Below are 12,188 nucleotides of genomic sequence, written 5' to 3' on the forward strand. Positions count from 1 at the left end.
TGTAGCAAGGGGAGAAACAGACAGACGTGACCCTGTTAGTGGGCCCACGTTATGGCATCAGTCATGTCATCAACGCCCGCACAAACCTAGTGGCCCTGTTGGCCGACTTCAGCCATGTTAACCGCATCGAGATCCTCACCGAGGATGACATCAACGTCCGGCTGGAGCTGCATGTTCTGGATGTCAGGGTGAGCACATTTCTGCCTGAAAGCATAAGTTATTTTGTCCTTAACCAGTTCTAGCATCTGATGACTTTCCTCCCATTCATTTTCTTTCTCTGCTTCTTTTCACTGGCTTTTCTGTTTACAGCCCATCACACTGATCATGGAGTCAAGTGATGCAATGAACCTGGCCTGTCTGACAGCAGGCTACTATCGCCTCCTAGTGGACTCAAGGAGATCCATCTTCAGCATGGCCCACTGCAACAGCACTGGAGGGGATGACGCTGGTGAGTAATTAACTGTGTAGGAATGTAATTGTAAGATAGTGTAATGTTTAAGAAAAAAAGTGAAATCACTCATCTCTGAGGAGAAGTCATGCCAGTTGTAGTTAAACATGTGTATATCAGGTGTTTTTTTGTTTTTTTTCTTTCTGATGAAAGATGTCGGCCAGGTTTATTTTAATTTTAAATGCAATAAAATTCAGTCTGAAGGGCTTTGTCCATGAGACACAGAGGAAATATATAATATATAATAAACTAACCATTTCCATAAAAAAGATATGAGAATTTGATGAACACTCTCACTTTGATACATTTTAAAAGAGAGGGGCTCAGGGGTAGATTGAATGTCTTAAAAATGTATGTTTTACAGTGCTGCACAAACCCTCAAAGCCCTGAAGGAGAGCACTCAGAAGTACAGTGAAAAAAAGCTCCTTTAAAATTTAATCAATGTAAAATATAAAAGGCTTAAAGTAATCAAACCTTGTATTGCTGCTGTCTGCAGGTCAGGACCGTGTCCTGGAGTGGCCGTACAGCACATCGCTGGGAGACAATGAGGAGCCTTCACCCAACCAGGCCGAGGTCTACAACAGGGACTCTGAGTATTCAGACAATGTGCAGAGAGAGAACAGCATCTCTCCTTACTTCCATGAACCCCAAAACCCTGACAGAGACCTTGGGACACGGAGAAGTCCATTGCCCCCTCCTCTTCCCCCCGCCACCAGACACAAACCTCAAGACTCACCTCGTAGTGCCAAAGTGTCATTTATTTTTGGGGGGGACCAACCCTTGAACAAGCCTAAGAACTTAGGCTACGAGAGGCTGTTGGAGAGCCCTGAGGTACCGGAGCACAGACCGCTCTACTTGCACAACAACACAGACTTTAGGTCACAGGACAGGATCCCGTTCCAGTTCAGTGGTCTGACACACGTCTACAGTAACATTATAAGTGAGGAGGGTGGTGAGGAGCCGCTGCTGAGGGATCTGTTTTACCGTGACACCACGGATGATGCAGAGGATGATGACGATGGTTCCTGTGAGGAAGACTCCACTGGGGGGACACCGGTGGGTGACGAGAGAGGAGGCGGGGATGAAAACTGCGGTAACCAAGCAGGAGGGTTGGCCACAGCAGCCGGCAAAGCCACCTTCCTCACACTTTCTGGTTCTACTGATGACATCATCGATCTCACGTCACTCCCTCCTCCCGAGGGAGACCACGGTGTGGACGATGACGAAGATGACACACTGCTGGAGACGCTCAACCTCGCGATCGCAGCTCCGCCACCAGGTTTTCGGGACAGTTCAGATGAGGACGCGGCCCCCGAGGGAAGGCCGCTGAGCACATGTGACAATGACGACATCCCAGTGTCACTCATTGACGCCATCCCGACCCAAGGGGAGGGGGAAGGGAGCAGGGGAGGGGAGAGGAGGCTGGAGAACTCGGTCATGAATACCCTACAGGCTCTGGAGGCTCTGACTGTCTCTGAACAGAGGCCCCCCCCACCACCACCCAGCAGTAACAATCCAGGTCTGTTAAATACTGACTAATACACTAATGTTTGATCACCGTCAGCCTGTCTTTGTTAAATAGTTCAGACATTTTTACCCTGGATACATCATTTCTTTTCAATCATTGGTATGATTTTGACCATTAATCATGTGTTTTATCAAAAATGTTAAATAAAGAAAAAGTTAAAGAATAATTGCATTGTAACCATTTGCTCTTTTTGCCCTAAGTTGTTTTCTTTCTTTAAGTCTCTGTCACCTTTGCCCTGCTTAAATTAGCAGACTCCCAAAACACAATCATGACACCAGAATACAAATCATTTGTATATCATTAACTGCAATTTCAAAGCTGTTTAATATTTACTACAATGAACATTTAACTGTAGTTAACTTTTAGTTGAATGACCCATATTTAACTCTGTGTCTTATATTTTAGGTGTTTACACATCTCGAGGCTTCAGCCCAGAGTCGTCCTCAGATTCTGGCAACGAGACCAACTCCTCAGAGATGACTGAAATCTGTGAGCTGGCTGCTACACACAGGCTCAGTGAGAGCCACATGCGTCTGCTGGTGGCCACCAGGGAGGGATACCAACCTCTGCTTGAGGAGAAAACTGAATTCCCCGTCTCCCCCAGCACAGGGGGAACGATACAGAAGAAGCCCCGCAGTCCAACACGGCACCTTCAGCCTCCAGCAGTTCCTCCGAGACGGAGCCCCCAGTTGGACACGGCGGCGTCGGGACCAGACTGCTTAGAGGTGAGGCCCCAGACTAACCTGTCATCCACTCTGCAGCGCCCAAGCTCCACCACACCCGGGGGGAAACATCACAAAAAGTCAGCAGACTCCAGCGGGAAGTACAACACCTTCAGCACAAGGGAAGGGCATCGAGGTGAGAGCGGTGGCAGTCGCAGCCATCTAGACTTGGACCAGCGCACTTCATTCTGTGAGAGAGCAGAAAGTCAAGGAAGGCAGAATTCTTTTGTGGTAGAAAACTCAGTAGCGGAGGGGCTCGGAGTGAACAGTCTCCCCCGCGACCATCACAGAATTCCCCGCCCTTCCTCTGCTACCTCTGATCGCCTGTTAGACGTCGTCAACCTGGGGGACTGTGGTGCAGACAACGGAGCTGCAACTGTTGAGCAAGATGAACACCTAGTTGTAGCATCGCTGCTGTCTCCAGCAAAAAAGTCCAGATCAGGGGGGTCAGACCAGGGATCAGACATACAAAGTGACCATCAGCCCATCTCTAGACAGCAGAGTGTTGCACGGTTGTGTGAGTACCACTTAGCGAAAAGGATTTCAAGTTTGCAAGGAGAAGCCCACAGTTCACTGCAGGGCTCTCTGTGCTCATCACTGGATGCTGGTGCCAGCACCAACAGCAGTGCCTGTGCCACCCCAACTGACTCGCCACTAGGCCCCGGTGCGGTTGAATCAAAACATCACCATTTGCAAAGGCACCCTCTTTCCAGTTCCTCCTCCTCATTACTCAGGGTGCTAAACTACGAAGACAACAAGGCTGGAGCCCCCCACAGCCTCCCTGGCCAGAGCTCTCAGGGAAAAGACCTCCACCCTCATGCAGACCCCGCCCTCCTCCGGAAAATGCTCCCCAACATTCACCCCCCTGCTGCTGGGGCTGAACCGGGCCGCCCCTCCTCGGCAACGCTGTCAAAGCATAAAGAGACAACAGGTACTGGAAACAAGAAGGCCCACAATGATCTGCATGCTAAACAACAGGCCTGTTTTAAGGGGCTGAACCAGAAGGAAGGCAGCGAGGCCTACAGACAGCTGATTAACTATCTGACTGTCAGCCAGATGCATCAGGGAGGGAAGCTGCACAGTGCTGGGATGGGAGGCGCAGTGAAAAAGGACACCAGGCGCTTTATCACTAGCAACCCTCAGCTTGTTGAAATGGTTAAGAATAGGGGGAACACCATTGCTCGCTGTCCTTGTATGCCTTCCTCCGTATCATCCCCATTCCTCAGCCCAAATTTAGCAATGCATAACGCAGCAGCCATGCAGCTGGCGAGTAAAAACCCACGGTCATATCATTCGGCCACACTTCCTGCCAAACTCAAGAGAAGTCCTGAGATGCATGCTCACAGACCTAATGACAGTCTAGATTTCAGGCCGGTCTCTGCTGAGAGGAGGAGCTCCTTCTCCGGCCTGGAGAGCGAGCTAGAGAGGAGCGGTCTGGACCCAGAGCACTTCCTGTCTCTCTATAAGACAGAGGGCTGTATCAGCCGCGATGGGGGATTCATTGCAGGTGGAAACCGCGATTGTGGGGGTTCCACTAACCGCCCCCCACCTCGGTCAAGAAGCCAACCTGGCAGCACAGAGGACTGGTTAAAATCAGACCCGAGGGCAAAGCATGCAGTTCGTCAGTCTCCTCATTCTCGTCCTAATGATTCTCTCTGTTTCTCTGCTGCCCCCAGTGTAAGTGGTCAACGAGCAGACCTCAACAGCATCTCACTAGGAAGGGGGGACCACCCGTCAGCTTTTATCAGGCAGGCATCGACCGGCAGAGCTTGTATTGCATCTCCAACTCCCAACCCGCAGTCACCACCTCCTCCCCCACCGCCGCCACCTCCTCCTCCTCTGTCTCTGCCAGCGCAAGCCAACGCCATCTCCAGCAACTCAGGATTCTCACAGGACTCCATCCACTCCATCCAGTCCCGGCAGATTCAGAACCACATTCAGTCTGTTACCCCGACCCTGCCGCAGACGGATCCCTTCGGCAGTAGCCTGCAGAGGGGCAGGGAGCTCAAACGCAGCTCCAGCAACGTGACTGCCGGTTCTGGTAGCGTGGAGGTTCTGTTTGAGAAGCCCACTCGAAGCCGGAGCCAGCAGCCCCTGTTGCCATCTGTGCCCCAGCAAGGTGAGACCAAAGTGCAGCGGAGGCCGACGAGGAAGCGGCTCTCCAAGAGCTATTCCCAAGGTTCTGTATCCTCCCACACATGCTGGTCTACAGGCAACAGGGTCGACAGCAGAAGAGCATCTGTGGCATTTCCACTGCAGAAAGACGCTAAGCACATGAAGGGCTCTCAAAAACTGGACACCAGTCCCTGGAGGTGCAACGGGCCTTTTAGCTATTGTTTCTTCAAACGTAAGTGTGAGGGTGAAGAGGATGAGATTGAGTGGGAGAGGCCCAGACGAAGCCGCGGTGGGAATGATGTTAATAATGATGGTGCTGCAGCTTCAGCCATCTTGCCCTGCGGCTCAGCGGTGGATGCAGCTGGGGAGCAGCTGTATGGAGAAGTCCTCAATAACATGAGCTTCAGTGACCGCCTGGCACGCATCAATGCACTCAAAGACCGCATGTACGGCTTCCCATCCGGCTTCACTGACGTCCGCCGCGACGCCAGCGAGCTCATTGCGCTGGTGAGGTCCAGCATAGGTCGCTGCGACCGTGGACCCCAGATGCCGATCCAGGACGTGTCCCAGTTCAAGCAGCTGCTCTCCGTGGAGTCTAAAGAACTGGGCCGGGCGTGCCGGAGGATGGCGCAGGCCCACGGTAGTCCTGAGGAGATGCTGCTGGCTGTAACCTGCAGCTTCCAGGTGCTGTGCTGTCTCTGTGAAGCTTGTATGTGTCTGGTCAGGGGTCTGGGAGTGTCCAGCTCACACCAACAGAGGGAGGTCGTGGCCAAGGTCGATGAGGTCGTCATGAACTACATCTGTTTGCTCAAAGCGGCTGAGACTGCCACAGTGGGAGCGCCAGGGGAGCACAGCGTGAAAGCCCTGGTCCGCCACTCCAGTACCATGTCGGCCATTGCTAACGCACTCACCCGCTCCCTTAAAACGCTGCTTAGCAAGTAGAGGCTACTCCTTATGCTTTATAGTGTGGCCTACACAGTCAGGACAAGGCTGTCTTTAAGCATCTTTCTATTTTTGAGTCTGCTGAAGAAGTCGTATATTTTTCATATTAGGTCTGGACAGTCTCCATGTCACAAAGTGCAAGACTTGTTGCAGTTAAACTTACCATTTAAGTTATGTAACACACACTGAAAAGATGTTGAAGATGCTGAAAGGCAGTCTATCCTGACTGCACTTGCTTTTCTGATGACAATATTGTAATGTATATTTACAAAGCCATACTGTCACAGACCTTTGTAATATGAGATGAACCTAATAGATACCCTTTTACCTGTGCATTATGTAAGTTATTGAAAAAAAATGTATATAATGTACATAAATACAATAAATTATATTATTTGCCGTAGCAGTTTCAAGAAGCCATTGAGTATTCATCTTAATTTGCTCTAATATTGTACAGAGCTGGGGTGAATTCACTTTCAGTTCAATCAGTCAAAGTGCAGTTTTACTACAGGTATTTATAAATGTAATAATAATAATTTACCCGTAGAACTATAAATGAAATGTGCCACTGTAAGTCCAGTGAGGAAACCGTTGCTACCATTTTATTCACATGCTAAATATAAATGCTAAATTTCTGAATGACTGTGTAAAAGTGAACTGATTTCAACTCTGTTGTGTAAGTGTGTTGCAAGATATGAGGGGGAATTGTTGAAATGTTGAAAATACAGGGAGACTGAATTTGCACTGCATTATCACTGCTTCATATTTTATCACCTAGATTATTTTCTGATAAGAATAATGAGCAGTAAATAATTAACTATTCCCCAGAAAAGCTAAATATATAAAATTATAATACTCTATAATAACAACATTTTAGAAGACATTTGAATTTGTTAAGACATATTTCAGATCGATGACTGTTTTAATTATATCTAATTGTTTTTGTTTGTTTTTTTAATTTTTGTGTTTCACTATCATCTGTTTTGGAATAAGTTCTGTGCTTGAATTATTAATTATTCCACACCATGTATCAAGATACAGTCATGTCTCTTGAAAAGAAATGAAATTGTTGTTTGTTTTTTTCAATAATCCACCAACCTATTAAAATACATTTTACAGATACTTTGAAAGCGTACAGTTTGATTTTTTAGACAGGCTGTTCATATTAAAACAGAATTTTGTGACTGAACCATCCATTTTTCTTACTAAATGTAACATGCGTGCACATTCAACCATTTCCCCCTTGTCATATCTATATCTAGTCACTAGTGCCAGTTGATAAGACTGGAGTTCAAGCTTCTTAGTCTATTTCAGACCTCATTTGATGTTATAGAAGGATGTTTTACATAACTGTATTCACCTGCACTCTCATAGCTGATTCACAGATATAATATCACTCCTAATAATCTGAGTCTCCACCTCAGAGTTTGACAGCATAAAAAAATATGAATATTAGTTGAGTTTTATAGGACACAGAGAGAGTGTAGTACCTCATGCAGTTTATGCTTCATATCCTCAAAAAATCATCCCTGTCCATGCCTAGTAGTGACACATCTGAGGGCAACATGAGGGAGCAATGTGATAAAAATTTTAACACTACAATGACTGGTGCCTGAGGTCACGCGCCTTTATTGTCTATGTCCGTCTATCTACGAGGGGGAGGAGTGTGGCGGGTATCACCTCATTAGCATATTCGGCGCCTGTTTCACGCATGCAGCGACGTTGACCAATCAGATTGACGCTTGCAGTGAAACCACGCCCGCGCGGCAACTCGTGTCGCGCGCCTCTGTAGCAGCTTCGTTTTACTGGCGGACAAAAGTTAGTTTCCCGTTCACCTGCGTCTCGACAGGCAGCGCCAACAGTGCAAGGAGCTTTTGTAGCACTAAGTTAAATTTAACAAAAGTTAGTTGTCTCGCAGTAAAAGGCTTAAAAAGCTGCATTTACGCCCCCCGGAGAAGCTGCAGACCGAGGAGAGGAGTCCCCACGGCTGAAGCCAACTACTACCACCGTGGAGGAGTTATTGTTGCGCGCCCTGTGGGGGTTTAAAGTTTCCACGGCTACTAGCAGGTACTTAGCTCCGTGGCTTCACCAGTTCGCTCGGTCACAATGGCAGCTGTGTGTCAGTCACGACGTGCCCTGGTGGAAATACCTGCCCCGCAACCAAAAATTGCAGGTAAGTCTGAACCACTGAACAATTAATGCGTCAAACTGCTTTAAATTGTGTTTTTCTTTGTGCCCGACGCGCCACTTTGCTATCATGCTAATCACAAGCGCGCGCGCCACAGCCACTAACAGTCAGATGATAACTGATCACTCGTTTTAACCTCTATGGTTTTAACTTTAACGTGGTAAATCCCATTTATTTCTTTTTAACACAATGGTGGGTGACATTTTACATTTACACGCATTTCACGGTGTGTTTATGCGCCTCCAAGTCACACACGAGCCACCTTCACCTCAAGTGTCAACTTTTTTAAAAATAAAATTCAAATGTTTTTACCAGCTCGCATGAGGAGGTCCTACCTGGAAATCCTAAGTACTCCACATCCACGGGGAAAGAACACATCTGCAAACACGAGGAGGGTGCAGTCATGTAAGTATAGAGTCAATTAATTGTCCATCTACCTGCTACACAAACATGGGGTTGGTTTTGTGAGCTGACTCTGAGGCAAACTGGAAAATAAGGCTGGTGTGAGGACTGAGGAGTGGTGTTTTGTCTTCTTTCTTTCTTTTCTCCTATCACTCCTCTTTCCCCCTTCATTCAGTTTTATGGAAATTTAAAGCTTACTTTACTGTTATAAAAATTAATGTGCAAAGCAGTGAAAGCTGCCAGGCCTTGCTCCCATCCTCTAATAAGATTATTTCAGAGGTAAAAACTCAATACTTGCCAAACTGATGACTGCTGTCGTCACTGTTGTGACTGCTGGTTTCCTCTTGCCCTCATTGCTGTGGTTTCTTTGTCCTAATGACACCCCCTGTATTTTGCAGTGGACCTGCCTATTGGTGGAGTGTGGAGTGGGAGACTAGAGGAACATTGTGACAAGGTGGACGAGCATCAAACCCCACTCTCCAAACAGCAGCTTGTACAGTTAATCAGATCCCTCATCTTAGTTGAACAGGTACTTATCACTTATTACAAGCACAATAAAATACATGCTCAGCTTGGTGCTTTCACTGTGTACGAGATAACCTTCAATGTGATGTGTTTCATTGTGTCACAGAGCCAAGAGCCCAGGGTGCTGGCCTCAGACTTGAAGTATCTCCAGGAAGACTTGCAGCTGAAGAAGGCAAATGTTTACAGGTCCATTCCTTATTCCCGGTTTGGCTCCAACAGGGATGCACACTGCTACAGAAAGGCGTATCCTCACCTGGTGGCATTTAAGGTGAGTACCACATTTTTGAGATCCTTGAATTTAAAATAAATATATGTCCTTAATCTCATTAAAGCAGAAGTAAGCGATCCGGTCGTTTTGGGTAATGCTGCGTTCCAGGCAGGCTTTTGAAACCGTAAATTACAGCTTCAAGTCACGACTTACGACTTTGTAGCGTTCCAGGCAACCCACTCGTGTTTTTCCAACCTGTTGCCTGTGAAAGTGCACTATAACGGCCACTCGTAACTTCCGACCCGTGAACTCGTACCAGATCGAACTGGTACGACTTCACAGGTCGGAAAAAACACAAGTTACGGGTTGCCTTGAACGCACCATAACGTCTTGTCAGCCGATGGAGTTAGCTGTCCCCGCCCTCGTCATGGATCTATTGGTCCTCGTCCCTACGTCACCACATTCACGCGCATCCCTTGGCTGCACACACAGCCCTTCATGCCGTTCTCTCTCCTCATCGGATAAAATTTGTAGGATACGAGAAAAGTTTTCTCCTCGGCTCAGAGCAGAGGGACTGAGAGACCCGTGTTTCAGACCAAACACTCTATGTAAGTGATTGCTGTCGGAAGATATAACTATTTAAGACTTATTAACACAAAAATATCGCTTACTTCTGCTTTAAGTGATGCTGTATTTTATTTAAAACTTTTAAAAGAAGTGGTTGACTCTTAAAGGACACCCCTACTGTTCTTTTTAATTGAGCTTTTTTTAATAAAGGGAATTTCTGTACGATTTATTAAACTGGTCCGTAGGACACCCCTCTGGCTCTGTGAGTGTTTCATTGTGTCGTACTAATCCTTCACCACCTTATCCTTCCCTCAGGTTTCGTGTCAGGAGTGGGGCCAAGTTCTTCTGAGGAACAAAGAGTGGGACACCGTGTTGGAGCACACACTGATGGCGTGGCGCTACACCAGCGAGTTGCCACAGTGGGACACAAACAGCCACAACGCTCTCCGAGAGCAGTGTTACAGCTTATTGGCAGCTCACAGCCTCACCGCCCTGCAGCACTACCACTCTGAACCCAACAGAGGACGGGAGCTGCTCAGAAGGTAACACACCTCTTCTGTCGCATGAACGGCTCGATGTACACACATCTGCTTTTGACTTTGGCTTTATTCATTCATTTGAAAGGCCACAGTGTTTTTCCTGCCAGCTTCCCATGCTCTTCAGAACAACAACCTGATTATCAAAACTGGTCACCGTAGTTTTGCCTGAGTCATTACTTTCAGGCAGAAAGATCATACGACAGATTCTGTGATGCATGCGTTTACTAACGCTTTGCGGCGATTTCTTAAGCCAACTTAAGTTTTCATCTGAAGCAAACCAGCTGGAGTCCTCACCACCTGTGAGTGTAAGTCCACTCCTCTTATATTCCTGGGTTGGCACACCAAGCCCTAAGGAACTTATAGTTGGGTGTAGTTGCTTTACTAGGAACTTGTTTTCTTCATCATCTTATTTGACTTAAGCTGGTAGTTTCATTGGATGTATTGTGATTCTTAGTTATTATTGTAGCACTAAGACTGGATATAGCTTCAAAATGGTGGTTGTTTACACCCTAAAGTAGCTGGTAGAGTAAATTTTCCAGCTACAGACTTGTTTTATCCAGGGGCTTTATCCCCAGACTCGAGATGAGCTAGTTATCACAGATGCTGCTATATTTATAGTGTTAACATTGTCTTCCAGATGTTTGTGTTTTATTATAACCCAACATGGTCAGCAGCACTGAACATGTTTCAGGAGCCGACTGTAACAAACCACTGTTTCTTTTTCCAGGTTGAAGATGGCTCAGCTGCACAGCCAGTCAATCGTGCCTTGTATTCAGGAGTTGCAGAGGATTATGGGATGTGCAGGTGACTCCTCCATGGATACAAAATAACACAATGAACACTCAAACCAAGTGGTTGTACCCATGTGAAAAGTGTGCCTCACAGATGAACTAAATGATTTGCGTGTGGTGAAGGGTAAAAAGAAAAGAAAAGAAACAAAATTCATGTTTGTTTGTGAAACGACTACAGTATTCTTCCAAAGTGTACTGCAAATCTAAAAAGTGCCAGATACCGCAGGTTTGCCAAGGAAATAAACCACACAACTAATGAATGGAAATGCAGTAAAACCTCTTATTTAATCACAATGCATTTCTATCCAAAGGAAAGTGTTCGTGTGACATTTGTTGCATCACTTGTCATAATGTATTCATCATTTGTTAATGAAGCGTTATGTTCGAGTTTCCCTAATGGCCCTATTACAAGAGGATGCTTTCCTTTTTGACAAGCTTTCACATACTGAGACATGTTTTGTGTGATTTAAATCTGTATATATTTTTAGGGATTTGTATAGAATAACTTTTGTATTGGCCAATGAAATGTAAAATGTATAAAATGGCCTTTCTTGTTGCTTTATCTGGGTGTGTATATACACAGTATGTCCTTATTACTGTTCACAATACTTGAAGCTGTGTCCTTTTGTCTGTAGTTCTGTCGTCTGTGTCACGTCTTGATGGTGAATTGTCTTTGTCACTTATTGCACTGTTGCTGTTTGTCCTGAAAACTTGAAAAATTTTGATAAAATAGACCCATAATTTAAATAAAGTTAAGATTTTTTTTACTGCAAAGAGGCATGTCCATTTGTATTTTTCCATGTAGTCAGGATTATCAGTGTATTTTACCGTGAAGTCCACCAATCATTGTAGTGTCAACACCTTCAAACGTGAGATACATGAAGTAGTATTTCACAGAAATTCTACAACAGAGCCATTACAGTAATCTAACATTAAATCTATTGGTGTGTGTTAGCTACAGTTTGACATATTTGTCAAGCTACCTATTCTGTATTTTAAGAAGTGTGCAGCACTTAAAGTAACGGACAGTTAGTTCTTTCAAGACTTCTCATGTTGTGCATTTGAATCAGGCTTTTTTAATTTTATTTTTATATTTATTTTTATTCATCCTTTCTACATGAGTGGGATGCTACTTGGTGTGTTCTCTGGTTTAATGGTTTCACTTCTGTGTGTCATCAGTGCACTCTGTAGTTTTTGTATTTTGGTTAGATTT

At 45.9% G+C, this 12,188-nt stretch overlaps 2 protein-coding genes across 4 annotated transcripts in view; both read left to right on the plus strand.

Annotated features, from left to right (window-relative positions):
• LOC146990692 (FERM and PDZ domain-containing protein 4-like) overlaps nt 1-6,876 on the plus strand; it is a 54,818-nt gene extending 47,942 nt beyond the window's left edge. For all 3 annotated transcript variants that reach the window (XM_085797341.1, XM_085797349.1, XM_085797332.1), the window contains exons 13-16: nt 6-188; nt 310-448; nt 945-1,967; nt 2,382-6,876. In XM_085797341.1, coding sequence (XP_085653467.1) covers nt 6-188; nt 310-448; nt 945-1,967; nt 2,382-5,755 — 4,719 coding nt within the window. In that variant the 3' untranslated portion in view covers nt 5,756-6,876. The remainder of the gene's footprint in view (nt 1-5; nt 189-309; nt 449-944; nt 1,968-2,381) is intronic.
• A 696-nt stretch (nt 6,877-7,572) lies between these two features.
• On the plus strand, nt 7,573-11,746 carry LOC146990693 (uncharacterized). Its single transcript, XM_085803264.1, has 6 exons — nt 7,573-7,928; nt 8,259-8,348; nt 8,744-8,874; nt 8,977-9,138; nt 9,961-10,187; nt 10,912-11,746. Exons 1-6 carry the CDS (start codon nt 7,862-7,864, stop codon nt 11,012-11,014), a joined length of 780 nt encoding a protein of 259 aa, XP_085659390.1. The 5' UTR covers nt 7,573-7,861; the 3' UTR covers nt 11,015-11,746.
• The last annotated feature ends 442 nt before the right edge of the window (nt 11,747-12,188 follow it).

The sequence above is a fragment of the Trachurus japonicus genome, chromosome 2 (assembly GCF_045865225.1).
Source record: "Trachurus japonicus isolate A0001 chromosome 2, Traja_1.0".
In the NCBI taxonomy this organism is placed as follows: Eukaryota; Metazoa; Chordata; class Actinopteri; order Carangiformes; family Carangidae; genus Trachurus; species Trachurus japonicus.

Excerpts from the sequence above, each read along its gene's own strand:
- LOC146990693 (XM_085803264.1), top strand. The coding sequence starts at position 7,862 with ATGGCAGCTGTGTGTCAGTCACGACGTGCCCTGGTGGAAATACCTGCC. Across the intron at positions 7,929-8,258 it reads CCCGCAACCAAAAATTGCAG|CTCGCATGAGGAGGTCCTAC; the intron begins GTAAGTCTGAAC and ends TGTTTTTACCAG. Across the intron at positions 10,188-10,911 it reads GGACGGGAGCTGCTCAGAAG|GTTGAAGATGGCTCAGCTGC; the intron begins GTAACACACCTC and ends TTCTTTTTCCAG.